The 16,525-nt window shown below is 41.7% G+C and overlaps 1 protein-coding gene across 1 annotated transcript; it reads right to left on the bottom strand.

The window, feature by feature from the left end:
* Nucleotides 1-6,985: 6,985 nt before the first annotated feature.
* LOC128581609 (bromodomain-containing protein 9-like) lies at nucleotides 6,986-8,704 on the bottom strand. The gene is given in 1 exon segment (XM_053584667.1): nucleotides 6,986-8,704. A coding segment is annotated over 1 exon segment (1,632 nt). The 3' UTR covers nucleotides 6,986-7,072.
* Between the last annotated feature and the right edge of the window lie 7,821 nt (nucleotides 8,705-16,525).

The raw sequence follows: 16,525 nt of genomic DNA, 5'->3' as shown, positions 1-16,525 counted from the left end.
AACACGGTCTCCTGTCTCCAACAGGGCAGTGAGCAAAGGTTTTCCAGGGGAGGACTGAGACCTGCAGGTGGGGTGTGGTGTCCTGACTCCACCAGAGCTTGCAAACAGAGGCTTGCCTGCCAGTGGACTGAGACTGGCAGGCAGGAGCATAATCCCCTGACTCCAACTGGTCTGGCAAGCAGAGGCCAGCTGGGGGAGGAATGAGACTGGTGGGCAGGGGCATGGCTCCTGGATCCAACTGGGCCATTGAGCAGAAAAGTGGACAACAGTGTGGAGTTAGTCTGGTCAGCAGGGGTGTGGATCCCTGGCTCCAATTGTGCTGTTGGATACCCTTGAATCTCTCTGTTGAGCAGGGTTTGCAATGCCTGACACAATTTTATTGGAACTCGTGTCTGGGGCTATCCAATCGGGCACATTCTCAGGTTGACCTTCAAAGTTCTGTAGTGGAAAAGAAATGAAGGGTGGGGGCTGGGCATCACATCTGTTTGTATCTCTTCACAGTCAAGATTTAAACATAATAATGGGACTTCTTAGGATAGGGTAGAGGTTGACTGATAGCAAACCAGAGCTAGCTTGCCCAATCTCACCAACTAGGGCCTCAGAGTCTTTGGCCAAACTCTGAAAGGGGCCTTTGTAAGGTTATAGGAGATAAGCCACAATGACAAAGCCTAGCCTTTCTTTTTTTTTTTTTTTTGTAGAGACAGAGTCTCACTTTATGGCCCTCGGTAGAGTGCCGTGGCCTCACACAGCTCACAGCAACCTCCAACTCCTGGGCTTAAGCAATTCTCTTGCCTCAGCCTCCCGAGTAGCTGGGACTACAGGCGCCCGCCACAACGCCCGGCTATTTTTTGGTTGCAGTTTGGCCGGGGCCGGGTTTGAACCCGTCACCCTCGGTATATGGGGCCGGTGCCTTACCAACTGAGCCACAGGCGCCGCCCAAGCCTAGCCTTTCTTAAGGGGCTATCTCTACTACCTGGGAACCCCAATTCAATCTCACACTCCCAGTTCAAACAACCAAATGGTGGGAAATAAACATGGTTTGTACCCAAGAAAAGAACTCTGGAAACAGGAATAGCCAGAGTAGATCACCACACCCCTGAGAAATGACAAAGGAGATAGAACAGAAGATGCCATGCATAAACAAATGGCAGCAATGTCAGAAGTCAAATTGAGAATATGGATACCAAATAAGAGAACTAGAATGGGAGAAAAGATAGAAATTGAATTCCAAAGAGTAGTTCTAAAGTTGTCTCAAGAAATTAATGAATTCAAAGACCCAGTCACCAAAGATATGAACGTAATGTGAAAAGAGATAGCAGAGCTCAAGGAAATGAAAAAGTTGTTGAGAAGCTCTGAAATACAGTAGAATCCCTCAGGAATAGAGTTGATGAGGCAGAATTAAGGATCTCTGAAACTGAAGACAAAGCTTTTGAACGTTCCCAAACACTCAAAAAGGCAGACATGTGGAGAACAAACGCTGATCATTCCCTGAGAGAGTTGTGGGATCATTCCAAAAGATCTAACATTGGTCTTATGGTAATTTCCATAGGAAAAGAGGATGGTCTTTAAGGTACAGATGCTCTACTGCAAGAGATTTTGGAGGAGAATTTCCCAAGCATTGCAAGAGATACAGAACTTCTAATAGCAGACAGTTTCAGAACCCCAGCAAGACTCAATCCATGTAAAACACCTCCTACACTCTTTGTGATTACCTTTGCCAAAGTTAAGATGAAGGAGAAAATTCTGCAAGCAGCCCGAAGTGAGAAAAGCATCACCTACAAAGGGAGACATATCAGAATGACTGTAGATCTCTCAGTCAAAATGTTTCAAGCTAGAAGAGGATGATCTTCCACCTTCAGTCTCCTGAAACAAAACAACTTCCAGGCCAGGATCCTGTATCCAGCTAAACTGAGTTTCATTTGTGATGGAGAAATACACATGTTGAAGAAAATTGCCATCACTCAACCAGCTCTCCAGGATATTCTCAGACACATCCTCCACAATGACCAGCGCAATGCTCTTCCTCCAAAGTAATCGCACCCAGAAATTTTTGAACAAAACCCAAAGTCTACTGTGGGGAAAGGATTAAAAATGCTGACTGCACATTCAAAAATCATGACACCCAAAAGACAACCAGGCTTATCAATTCTCTCAATTAATGTGAATGATTTAAATTGTCCTCTCAAGAGGCACAGGCTATCTGACTGGATACATGAACTCAAACCAGATATCCGCTGTATACAAGAATCTCATCTTACCTTAAAAGATAAGAATAGACTCAAGAAGAAGAGATGAACTCTTTTCTTTCTTTCTTTTTTTTTTCTTTTATTGTAGAGAGAGAGATTCACTTTATTGTCCACAGCAGAGTGCCGTGACATCACACATCTCACAGCAGCCTCCAACTCCTGCACTTAGGCCATTCCTTTGCCTCAGGCTCCCAAGTAGCTGGGACTATAAGTGTTTTATAACACCTGGCAATTTTTTTTTGTTGCAGTTTTGCCAGGGCCAGGTCTGAACCTGCCACCCTTGGTGTATGGGACCAGTGCCCTTCCACTGAGCCATAGACACCACTGCAATGGGCTTCTTTAATACAGGAAAATGGAAACCAGGGAAAAGCAGGGTTTGCAATTTTAGTCACACATAGAATTGGCTTTAAACCAAGAAAGACAAAGAAAGATAAGGATGGTCACTAAATATTTTGACAGGAGAAACACACAACATTATGAAATTTTGATGATTAACATTTATGCACCCTACCGGAATGCTCCTCAAGATATAAAACAAACCCTAATGGATATGAACACTTTGATATCTCCCTGCACTATAATAGCTGGAGAAGTTAACACCCCTTTGACAGTTTGGGATAGATCCTCCAAGAACAAACTAAACAAAAAAAAATATTAGACTTAAACCTCATCCCAGAGAAAATGGACTTTACAGACTTCTACCCAACATTCTATCCCAATAAAACTGAATATACATTCTTCTCATCAGCTCACAGCTCATCCTCCAAAATTGATCATATCTTAACACACCAGTCTAACCTCAGTAAATTTAAAAGAATAGAAATTATTCCTTGTCTCTTCTTGGACCAACAGGGAATAAAAGTGGACCTCAACAGGAACAAAATTCTTCATCTTCAAACAAAGTCATGAAAAGTAAAACATCTGAGGCTGAATGATAGCTTGGTGAAAGATGAGATTAATGAGGAAATCACCAAATTTTGGGAACAAATTGATAATGAAGACACAAATTATCAAATCCTGTTGGATACTGCAAAGGCAGTTCTAAAAGGGAAATTTATAGCCTTGAAAGGTTTCATGAAGATCTGAAAGAGAGGAAGCCAACCACTAAATGGGTCATCTCAAAGAACCGATAAAGTAAGAACCTTCCAACTGCAAACCCATCAGAAGAAAAGAAATAACTAAAATTAGGGCCGAATGAATGAAGTTGAAAACAGAAGAATCATTCAGAGCAATGAAAAAAAGGCTGGTTTATTGAAAAATTTAATAAAATTTATGAAACATTGGGCTACCTAACCAGAAACAGAAACAGAAAAGTCATATTTCTTTCTTTCTTACTTTTTTATTTTTTTATTTTTTGAGATAGAGCTTCAAGCTATCACCCAAGATAGAGTGCCTTGGCATCACAGCTCAGAGCAACCTCCACCTCCGGGTCATAAGCGATTCTCTTGCCTCAGTCTCCCAAATACCAGAGACAATAGGTGCCCGCCAAAACACCTGGCTATTCTTTGGTTGTACTTGCCTTTGCTGTTAGGCAGGCCCAGGCCACATTTGAACCTGCCAGGTCTGTTGTATGTGGCTAGTGCCTTAACCGCTTGAGCTACAGACATGAGATCCAGAAAAGGAAAATTTATAATATTGCCTCTCAGAAATGATAAAGGAGAAATAACAAGAGACACTTCAGAAATTAAAAAAATCCTCACCTCTATTCCCAGAAATAGGAAAATCTGAAGGAAATTAACCAATACCTGGAGGCATGCCACCTTCCTAGACTCAACCAGAAAGAGTTAGAAATATTGAACAGACCTACATCAATCTATTGTGGAACTAGCATCCACAATACGAAATCTCCCAAGAAAGAAATGTCTGGTACCAGATGGCTTCACGACCCAAATCTATTAAACCTTCCAAAAGGAACTAGTTCTGATACTGTACAACCTTTTCCAAAGCATAGAAAAAAAAAGGAATACTTCCCAACACATTCTATGATGTGCAAATATCACCCTGATCCCCAAACCAAGAAAGGATCTAACAAAGAAGGAAAATATCATTAATCAATTTTCATGAAAAATATTCAATAAGAGCTTCGGAATCAGAATTCAACAACACATCAAAAAATGATACACCTTAAACAAGTTGGTAGGGCTGGTTCAACAGACACATGTCTATAAATATAATACATGACATCAAATCAAATTAAAAACAAAGACCATATGATTCTCTCAGTTGAAAGAAAAAAACCTTTGATAATATCCAACTTCCTTTCAGCATCAGAACACTTAAGAAAATAGGCATAGGAGGGACATTTCTTAAAGTGATAAGGGCCATCTACGCAGCAAACCCACAGCCAATTTCATATTAAATGGTGTAATCTAAAATCATTTCCACTCAGATCAGGAACGGGGCAAGGATGCCCACTCTCTCCAGTGCTACTCCACATAGTAATGAGAGTCTCAGCCATCACAATAAGGCAAGAGAAGGCTATCCAGGGTATCCAAATAGGGTCAGAGGAGATCAAACTCTCACTCTCTGCTGATGATATGATCCTATACCTGGAAAATCCCAGGGACTCAACTTCACAACTCTTGGAAGTGATCAAGGAATGCAGCAGCATCTAAGGATACAAAATCAATACTCACAAATCAGTAGCTTTTATATAGACCGACAATAGTCAAGCTGTAAAAACAGTCAAGGACTCTATTCCTTTTAGAGTCGTGCCAAAGAATATGAAATATTAGGGCGTGTACCTAACAAAGGACGTAAAAGATCTCTATAAAGAGAACTATGAAACTCTGAGAAAAGAAACAGCTAATGGTGTTAACAAATGGAAAAACATATCATGCTCATGGCTGGGAAGAATCAACATTGTTAAAATGTCCATACTACACAAAGCAATCTACAGATTTCATGCAATCCCCATTAAAGCACCTCTGTCATACTTTAAAGATTTGGAAACATTAATACTTTGTTTTATATGCAAACAGAAAAAAACTTAAATCGCCAAGACTTTACTCACAAATAAAAACAAATCAGGAGGAATCACACTACCAGATGTTAGACTATACCATAAATCTATAGTGATCAGAAACAGCATGGTACTGGCACAAAAATAGAGATGTAGATGTATGGAACAGAATTGAGAACCAAGATGTGAACCCAGACACTTATTTCCATTTGATCTTTGATTAGCCTATTAAAAATATTAATTCAGGGAAAGATTCCCTATTTAACAAATGGTGCTGGGTGAACTGGTTGGCACCTTGTAGAAGCCAGAAATTTGACCCACAATTTTCAACTCTAACAAAAATTGACTCTTAATTGGATAAAAGACTTAAAGTTCAGACATGAAACTACAAAGATTCTGGAGTGAGTGCAGGGAAAACACTTGGAGAAATTGGCTTGGGAAAATACTTTATGAGGAATACCCCCACCCCCCAACCCAGGCAATTGAAGCAACACCAAAAAATACACTACTGGGATCAGATCAAACTAAAAAGCTTCTGCACTGCCAAGAACACAGGAAGTAAAACAAACAGACAGACCTCAGAATTGGAGAAGATACTTGCAGGTTATGTTTCCTACGAAGGTTTGATAATCAGAATCCACAGATAATTCAAACTTACTAATAAGAAAAGAACACGTCATCCCATTTCATTGTGGGCAAGAGATTTGAACAGAAGCTTCTCTGAAAAAGACAGGCACATGCTCTATAGACACATGAAAAAAATTCTCATCATCTTTTATCAACTGCAAATTAAAGCCACTTGGAGATATCCTCTAACTCCAGTACGAGTTGCCCACATAAGGAACTCCCAAAACTACAGATGTTTCTGGATGTGGACAAAAGGGAACACTTCTGCACTACTGGGGGGAATGCAAGCTAATATGTTCCTTTTGGAAAGAAGTTTGGAGAACACTCAGGGATCTGAAAGTAGCCATGCCATTTGATCTTGCAATTCCTCTGTAAGCCATAGATCCCAAAGTCCAAAAATTCCTTTGCAACAAAGTTATTTTCTCCAGATTGTTCATTGCAGCTGAATTCATAATTGCCAAGTCATGGAAGAAGCCAAAGGGCCCATTGACCCATGAATGGATTAATAAATTGTGGCATAGTTATACCATGGAATACTATGCAGCCTTAAAAATGATGGAGACTTTACCTCTTTTATGTTTGCATGGATGGAGCTGGAAACTAGTCCTCTTAGTAAAGTACCTCAGAATGGAAGAAAAAGTATCCAATGTAATCAGTACTTTTTTGAAACCAGTTTAGAATTACTCACACTTTCTTATGAAAGATAAATCACACCTATATCCCAGGATGAAGGAGGAAAGAGGAGGGGGATGGCATGAGAGGGGTGAGGTTCTGTATAAGGAGGGTAAACGGGGGACCACCCCTATGGAGCATATCACCAGGGTACAAGTGAAATCTATCAATTATTGAACATAAATGTCTTTTTTTTAACTTTTTTTTCACTCTTTTCCAGCAGAACACACTCTTTACCTCTTTCCTCAGGCACATCCATTACACAGAAAATGATATGCTCCCCTCATCCCCAGACAATCCTGTGTGCTCCCCAAGGGCTGTGGAAAACGTGGGGCTTCTGACAGGAGCGCACAGGACAGATAGCGAGTCCAGACCCAGGACAGTGGGGCAGAGACAGGTGAGCCACACCAGGATATTCAGAATAGACCACATCAGGCTCCACATTCTGATCACACATCCTCCGTGTATTACTGTCGCTATTCAGGATCTGTGGGCCTGTGCACAATGACACTGTCTCTCTGCTGATGTGACAGTACAGATGGCTCACACCTCCCTGGCTACAAAGCTAGTTCTTTGTTGAGACTGCAGGCTCTGGAGACTGAAGAAATTCGTATGGATCATGGGTCACATCTGGCTGGTCCCCGACACTGAGGCGAGAAGGGCTTCCCAGGTGGTGCTGCTCCCTCTCACAGGCATTGGACAGGGAGCTGAGGTTGGAAGACCACCGGGAGCCACCCCGCTCCGCCTGGGCCTCATGCAGGTCTTGCAGGAGCTTGGTCTTGTAGTCCAAGGACAAGTGGGTGTCCTCATGGTCCAGCTCCTTCTTCACCTTCCCCAGAGAGCTGAGCATGGAGATGTCCAGAGACACATCAGAATACGGTTTCACTGACATGAAATCCAGAACAGAGCCACTGCCGTCCCCTAAAGTATCCCCAACTTTCACTTCATCTGAAGGTTTCATGGGAACACTTCTCCTCTGCTTCAGCTGGAAGAGCATTCTAGAGTGGTTTCCACCTGTGATCTGGTCCAGGAGGTCATCTACGATCTTCTTGCTGTAGCTCCCAGCATCCTTCACAAACTCCTGAAGGCTCAGCGCACACTGCACAACCATCTCGTCACCATAGGCCGAATGCAGCAGCTCCATCTCATCTGACTTTAAGACACCAAACACTGAGTTGTTCTGCATAGAAAGTGCGGTGCTGGCGCTGGAGAGAAACATGACTTTGTTTCTCCTTTCGTCCTTGAAGCCCAGTGTAGTGAAGCCTGGGAGCAGCTTGCTGGACAGCCAGCTCAGGTCCACGGTGTGGGTCTCCTCTTCGTCAGCGTCCAGCTCGGCTGTGTTGACCAGGCTGTAGAGCAGGCTGCCATCCCTGCTCCTCTTCAGGTAGCCCACCTTGCCACCTAGGAGGAACCGGTTGATACGGTCCCGAGCCTCATCAGCCGTGTGCTCCACCAGCGCCAACACGTGCTCATCGGCGGTGCTGTCGGTCAGGCTGCAGGCGTTTCCTTCAGGCTCAAACATGCAGCTGATCTCTTCTCTGCTCGGCTTTTTGGATTTCTTGACAGTTTCTACTTGCACGGGCACAACCTCAGGGATGGGCTCCTCAGCAGCTGTGTCTTCACTGCCCAAGAGAGCTGCTTTGCTCATCATCTTAAAGCCTGCATGAAGGATCTTCTTGGCCAGTTTGTAGTACACAGTATCTGGTCTGTTGTATGTCATGGCATTATCATACATCAGTTTAAAATCTGCCTTAAATTCTGTGACTGACTTGTATTCATTAGCTACGATTTTGTCTTTCATTGTGCCAAAATCCATTGGATGTTTTATTATCATTGAATATCCAGGAGCAATTGCATCTGTGACAGGAAAAGCAAAAAATCCATGAGGATCTCTAGAGCTGGCGGAGGAAGTGCTCCAGCAGCTGCTGAATGGAGGTGCTCTCAGTTTCAGCTGGTTGGGTCCCGCACGCTGGCACTGGCCGATCTGGGGGCGGCTCCACCTCCACCTTCCTCCCAGAGTCGAAGTCATCTGCCTCCCCCTCCGTGTCACAGTGTTCCTTCTCTCGTTTCAGCTTCTTCTCCTCTTTCCGCTTTCTCCTTTCCTCATCACCAGGATTCTTCTCCTTCTCTGACTTCTTCTTTTTCTTCTTCTTCTTCTCTTTGTGCCTCTCTTGCTCATGGTCTGACCTGTCGTCATAGTAGCTAGAAACGTGGCCAGCCCCCGAGAACTCTGTCACCTCACTTCCTCCGACCTTCAGGACCAGCTTCTGGGGCTTCTCCAAGGGCTTATCTGCATAGTCCTTGTAGGACGAGCCCACTCGGCCTTGGGCTTCTTGCCTACGGCGGCACCAGCGGTGGGCATGGGGTGGGGGCCTGGAGCCCCCCTGGGGCCACCAAGAGCTACAGCTAACCCAGCCGGAGCGTGGCCGCTGCCCTGCCCTCGCAGGGCAGCGGGCACCAGCTGTACCGACGTCCCCATGCCCCTGAACATAAATGTCTTAACACACTAAATGAGCAAAGGAGGTGAAAGCTATATGAATTAGTTTGATGTAAGCATTCCAAATTGTATAAAAAATGAACACATTGTACTCCGCAAATGCATAAATGTATTCATGATCTATGTGTGTATGTCTTATTAACAACAAAAAAGGAAAAAGAAAAAAAATTTCCATATTCAACAAGAATGTCTCCGTATCAGAAGTGGTCGTGTGTTGGATAAAGGAAGGTATTTTGACATAGCCTTGGTGTAACGATACGTTGAAATTATGATGATGAAGAAAATTCATCCAGGAAAATAAGAATACGCCTTCTATGATACCACTGACACCTAATTATCTGCTCTGATTAGTTTTAGATTTCTCTCTCAATTCCTTCCCATTTTATCTTTTCCGACAAGATCATAAAGTAGAAAGTGTCTTAAAGCAACCATAAAATATGTGAGCAAGTAGTAAACATTGCTGTATCCCATTTCAAGTTTTCTGTTTGATTTTTACTAAAGATAATTTACCAAAATATGTAACGATCTTAGGAAATACACAATTTTTTCTTTCTATTTATTTATTTATTTTTTTGAAACAGAGTTTCACTATGTTGCCTGGTAGGGTGTGGTGGTATCACAGCTTACAGCAACCTCCAACTCATTTGCTTAAGCAATTTTCCTGTCTCAGCCCCCCAAGCAGCTGGGACTACAGGCGCCTACAAAAATGCTGGGCTATTTTTTGCTTGTGGTTGTCATTGTTGTTTGGCAGGCCTGGCCTGTGTTTGAAGCTGCCAGCTCCTATGTATATACCTGGTTCCATAGCCACTGACCTACAAGTGCTGATCCACAGAATAAATGATTTTACAAAGAAAAAAATGCTAATAAAAACTGTTTGTTTGTTTTTATATTAAAAAAACTCATAAAATTTTACTTAAGGGAAATATACCTAGTTCAACTGGGAAAATATTATTGGTTTCATATGTTTGATGTAAATATTTCCTTATGTACCTTTTTCTTTATTTATCTATTTATTTCTGAGACAGTGTCTCACCGTGTCACCCTGGGTAGAGTGCTGTGGCATCATAGCTCACAGGAACCTCAAAGTCTTGGGCCTAAACTATCCTCCTATCTCAGCCTCCCCAGTAGTTAACCACAGGCACCTGACAGAACACCTGCCTTCTTTGTCTATCTTTAGTAAAGATGAGGGTCTTGATCCTGCTCAGGCTGTTCTACACCTCCTGAGCTCAAGCATTCTACCCACCTTGGCCTCCCAGAGTGCTGGGATTACAGGCATGAGCCACTAAACCCAGCAGAAATATGCAAACATTTAAATAACTTCCCTCAATCTAAGCGAAAGAAACATGCCATGGAAAGGCTGAAAGCCCCAGCGAACTTTGCAGTGTGACCTGCTCGGTAATGCTACAGTAGAAACTAGCAGGAATCAGGAGCCTGGAGTTGGCCACAGGAGCCTTCCTTGAATGGTATTCTCACCAGGACTAATAAAATAAATGTGTATGAGCACACAGAAGGGGTCTTTATACACATGCGTATGTTCAAGTGGTGGGGAACCTGTGGCCGTCTCGATCCTTGTTTGCAACCTTTTAACTGAATCCAAATTTTACAGAACCAATCCTTTGAATAAAGAGAGTTATTCTGTGCAATTTGGATTTGGTTGAGGGGCCACACTTGGGGATCTGAATGGCCATATTGGCCTGAGGCAGGTTTCCCCACTTTTCAATGCTGATGCTACCACTTGCCTCACACAGAAGCTATGTCATATGGCCTAGTGATTTTAGACTACAAATCTGCATGGCACATTCTGAAAATAGTAGGCAATTGTGACAGTAAGCATTTGTGTATCTGAACATATCTAAACATTGACAAAGTAGGCAAAAAATACAATATAAAAAAATGTTTTTAAATGGTATGCCTGCACAGGACACACACCATGAATGAAGCTTATAGAATTAGAAGTTGCTCTGGGTATGTCAACAAGTTAGTGGTGAGTAAATGTAATGGTTTAGGGGACTATTATATACTGTTATAGCCTTTATAAACATGTCACACTCAACTACACTAAATTTCCTATTAAAAATTATTCTTTCTTCAATAATAAATGAAACTTATCTTCCTGTATTTTTTTACTTTGTAAACTTCTTAAGTTTTTAAACATTTAGATTGTTTTGTAATAATAATTAACATAGCCCAACTGTACAAAAGTATTTTCATTCTTTATGTCTTTACTCTATTAGCGTTTTTCTAGTAAGATTTTCTTCATCTATTGTGCATATTGCAATGGTACATTTGGAAACTGTTAAGTGTAGAATACAAAAGTCTTACCACAACAGATGAGTAAGTGAGGTGTTGGTTATGTTAACAAGTTTGATGTAATCTTTCCACTCTGTATATCAAATTAGAACATTGTAATCTATACATGCACTAATGTACTTAGTTAGGATTTAAGAAAAAATTGAAATAAAAGTCATTTTTATTTAAAAGTAAAAGAAAAAACGAATCAATGGAAAAGTGACTTGCCAAAGGTCCAACGGTAAGTGGCTAATAAACCCAGCATTTAAAACTTAAAAATAATTTTCTTTTGACCTTTAAAGCTTTTGGTGGGCTGGATGCAGTGGCTCATGCTTGTAATTCTAACACTCTGGGAGGCAGAAGCTTTTGGATCACTTGAGTTCAGGATGTCCAAAGTAGTCTGTTCAAGAGTAAGACTCCATCTCTACTAAAAAAGGAAAAAAAAAAAAAAAAACAGCCAGGCATTGTGGCAGGTGCCTATAGTCCTAGCTACTTTGGAAGCTGAGGCAAAAGGATCCCTAGAGTCTGAGAGTTTGAGGTTTGAGGTTGCTGTGAGCTATGACTCCATGGCACTCAACTCCCAGGTGACTGAATAAGACACTATCTCAAAACAACAACAAAAATACCAACAACAACAACAACTTTTTTTTTTTGTTAAAAACTAAAATGCAGGCACACACATGAGCCTAGTTCTGCTAAGGGTCAGGATCATTGCAACCACCTTTCCACCACCACATGTTGTCCACTGGAAGGTCTTCAGGGGAAACAACATACATGTAGCCATCTCCTACGATAACAACGCCTTTTTCTGAAATAACTGAAAAACTTACTGAGGAGACCAAGGGTTGAGTTGGGGGCAAGGGTCTGTAAAAAGGAGAGGACAGTCAAGGTATTGAGAAAGCTTTATTAGCAGAGAGAAAGAGCAGAGTGCAGTCTGCCAGGGAGCCAACTGGGCTCTCCCACAGTGTCAGGAGCCTTTTATAATCCCGTGAAGTGGGGCTGAATGTGGGAGGGGGATTCCCAGGGGTAGTCATCCCTTCTGCAGATGGACTAATTTTTATACTCTGAGAAAATCTAGGAGTTTCTTCCTTCATTGGCCACCCAATAAAATGGGCCATGAAGGGGTGAGTACAAAAGTTACTGTTCAGTGGTTTCCCAGAAACACCAGCCCTGAAGCAATCCAGGGTTGAGGAAGGGGTCTGCAGTTTTGTATCTGGGCTAGTTACAAGAGTGATGTCCCACAATGGCTGCAACCTTGTCAGGGCCATGAGGATTTGTTTCACTGTTATCTTTTTATTTCTTTTTTTTTTTTAATAATTAGAAAAGGATTCTCTAAAATAAAATAAGAGTAGTCTGTAGTAAACGCATAAACCAGTCACGTAGTCATTTCTTATCAAGTGTTCTGTGCTGTACATAATTTTATGTGCCAGACTATAGTATGACTGACAGTAGGGTAGGTGTCTTTATATCAGCAGCTCCACCATCATGTGAGTCGTGCACTGTGCTAGGACCCAGTGGTAGGGATTTTTAGCTGCCTTATAATCTTATGAGATGACAATCATACATGCAGTTCTTTGTTACTAAAATGTCCTCAGGCAGGGTCTGACTATATTCATGGACATGTGTGAATCATAAGGACATTACCTTATGTGTGAACTTAACAAATAACCAGAGAAAAAAGTGTTGGACACAGGAACTGATATAAAATAGTATGAATTATGGTTTTTGTTTAGGTTTTCTTTCTAAGTAACAGAAGCGTAATTCCACACACCACTCTGGAATGGAAACTGTTAGCTTCAATATGAATGGTTCAAGAGGTGAAAACACTGACTGTAGGGCCCTCTCCCTCCTTCTTTCTACTAGCCCCAAGTCTGCTGGTTTTGCTGTGTGGGTGTCATTAGTGACCAGGGGATGGTGCTACAAACAGCTTCAGGTGGACCCAGTCCCTACAACTCAAGATTCAGAAGAAGGCAAGTCTTCTCTCTGCTGGGGCCTATGTATCAAATACCAGCTAGAGTCCTGACTTGAGATGCTAAAGTCTCAGGGTCATTATTTTAAAAATCCTCATGGCCAGAAGCATAGAATACTCTCAATTCGACGTCTGAGTATGAGATCAGAACAAAATCATATTGTGACTTGAGTTCGAAAGAGCACATGGGTGGAAGGAAAGTGGTCTCTCAAAGGAAGTAAACATGGGCAAAACTCTCAGAATTATAAGAAAGAATTATTTTATTTATACTTATACCCAACCCATATCAAGTCATATATGCAAGTGGTAGTTAGATATTTGCTCATGGGGATGCCTATTAATATTTACATTATTTCCTACATCTCGTTTTCTCAGGAAACTCCAGGGGATGTATTGTAGATAAAAGAACAAGTAAATCAACATTTGCAAAAAAAAGGGACATGTGGAAACAGGAGTTCCCACAAGAGAAAGATAAAGAGAATCCCCATGATGCCGACACAGGATAACCCCATGGTACATTCTACATAACTTTTAGAAAGGTTTTATTCAAAGATTGAGCATTATGAAGCCAATTGATGAACCACACAATGTAGATAATGAATTTGGAAAGAATGATAGAATTTTTTTAAAGATCGTTGACCTCAATAGACAATGCATGGAAAATAAAGCATGAGAAAAATGAGGTAATTAACATACATACAAAAAACAACTAATGTCCACGGGAAGGCAGGATCATTTTGAATACTTCACAATGAATTGTGGTTGATATGATCTTTAGTTTGTGTCCTGGTGAGATTTGTGCAAAATTTCACAAGAAGATAAGAGGATGATTAAACATTGAATTGAAATACTAAATCAAAGCCTTAAAGCATTAACCATGTAAATTACTCATTGAAAACAAAAGAAAACTGGGGGAGGAGACAAGATGGCGGACTGAAGCCAGCTTTCCACAAAGGCTCCCGTCCTGAAGGAGAGTTAAGGGATGAAAATTTAGCAAGTACCCTGATGGATTTGAGCAGCACCAAGAGAGAAAGTTGAAGAACGCACATCAACCCCACTGAGGAGAGCTACGACCACAAAAACGCAAACAAAATGTACAAAACCCATCACGAAGCTGATGGATAGGATTCCCACCTCCCCCATCCGATTGGCTTAAGAGCCCCACAAACAAATAGGCAGAAACCAAAGGCCCTCCCACTACACTCCATGGGAGAGACCTACTGAAATCTGCACCACTAGGGTGACAAGGCATTCTCCTGCCAGTCATAAAACTCTATAAATCTGTAAATAGCCTTTGTCCGCAACTCTGAACTCCCAGCCCTCCTTGGGCAGCAATATAACCAGGCATAAAACTGAGTGGAACTGTGTGTGCTCATTGCCGGCAACTCTGGGCTCCCAGACCTCCCCTCCACCCTCACTCTGAGATCTGGAGGCCTGTCCTCCGAAAGTCCAGATTATTGGGAAACTTATCAGGGCATGGACAGTGCCTGATCTGCGGCTGGTCAGTGCTGACTCTGGGGCACAGGAGTGAGGCTGGGAGAGACCCAAACCAGAGCGGCAATTCCCTGAGGTGGCTGAAGCCACACCCACTGTCTCCCTGGGCAAACAGATGAGGCCACCCATGAGTTAAGGATTTGCCTGAGGCGACTCACAGACTCGGGAAGCTTCCAGGGTGGGGCTGACTCAGAGAGCTGAGACTTTGACCCAGAGTAAGTGCTTCACTGGGGTCAAACAGAAACCAGCTGAAAATAAGGCAGAACCACTTAGTACCACAAAACCAGAAAGGGCCCCAGTCTCTCAGGCCACAATGACATACAGGCCCTCAACAAAGTCCCAGGGGAAAAATAAAAGGGAGTAAAACAACCATGGGGTGGAATCAGCAGAAAAACTCTGGTGATATGAATAACCAGAATAGATCAACCCCCCCAAGGAAAGATATGGCAGATGTAATTGAAGATCCCATTCATAAACAACTGGCTGACATGTCTGAAATCTAATTCAGAATTTGGATTGAAGACAAGATTAAGAAAATGGAAATAGGAATCTGAGGAGAAATTCAAAAATTGTCTCAAGAATTTAAGAATTTAAAGACAAAACCACAAAAGATTTAGACACACTGAAGCAAGAATTTGCAGCCCTCAAAGATATGAAAAATACAGTAGAATCACTCAGCAACAGAATGGACCAAGCAGAAGAAAGGATTTCTGACATCGAAGATAAAGCCTTTGAATGCTCCCAAACTCTCAAAGAGAAATGGAGAGAAAAAATGGATCATTCTCTCAGAGAGCTCTGGGATAACTCGAAGAAGGCAAATATCCGATTCATAGGAATTCCTAAAACCGATAAAGTGGCCTCAATGGGAACAGAGGACCTTCAGCATGAAATTTTGAAAGTGAATTTTCCAGACATGCCTAGAGAATCTGAAATTCAGATAGCAGATAGCTTCAGAACCCCAGCAAGACTCAACCCCAATAAGACATCCCCCAGGCATATCATAATTAACTTCACTAAAGTTAATCCGAAGGAGAAAATTCTCAAAGCGGCCAGGCGAAAGTAAACTATTACCTTCAAAGGCAAGAACATTAGAATGACTGCAGATCTCTCTGCTGAAACTTTTCAAGCCAGAAGAGGGTGGTCATCAACTTTTAATCTCCTAAAGCAAAAAAACTTTCAACCCCAGATCTTGTATCCAGCTAAACTGAGTTTCATTTATGATGGAGAAATTAAATACTTTAATGAAATTCGTATGTTGAAATTTGCCATAACCAAACCAGCTCTTCAGGATATTCTCAGACTTATCCTTCATAATGACCAACCCAATCCTCTAGTACAAAAGTAAACTCACTCAGAAACTTTTGATCAAACTCCAACTTCCACAATGGCAAAAGGATTAAAAATTTCCACTGGAATTTTGAAAAATTTGATACCCAAAATTTCACCAAACTTATGAATATTCCCCATTAATGTGAATGGCTTAAACTGTCCTCTAAAGAGACATAGGTTAGCTGACTGGATACAAAAACTCAGGCCAGATATCTATTGCATACAAGAGCCACATCTTAACTTAAAAGACAAATACAGACTCAGGGTGAAAGGATGGTCATCCATATTCCAGGCAAATGGTAACCAGAAAAAAGTAGGCGTTGCAATTTAATTTGCAGACACAATAGGCTTTAAACCAACAAAAATAAGGAAGGACAAGAATGGTCACTTCATATTTGTTAAGTAATACTCAAGATGATGAGATTTCAATTATTAATATC

Source organism: Nycticebus coucang, chromosome 3 (genome assembly GCF_027406575.1).
Source record: "Nycticebus coucang isolate mNycCou1 chromosome 3, mNycCou1.pri, whole genome shotgun sequence".
In the NCBI taxonomy this organism is placed as follows: domain Eukaryota; kingdom Metazoa; phylum Chordata; class Mammalia; order Primates; family Lorisidae; genus Nycticebus; species Nycticebus coucang.
This window is presented reverse-complemented; position numbering and strand designations above follow the sequence as displayed.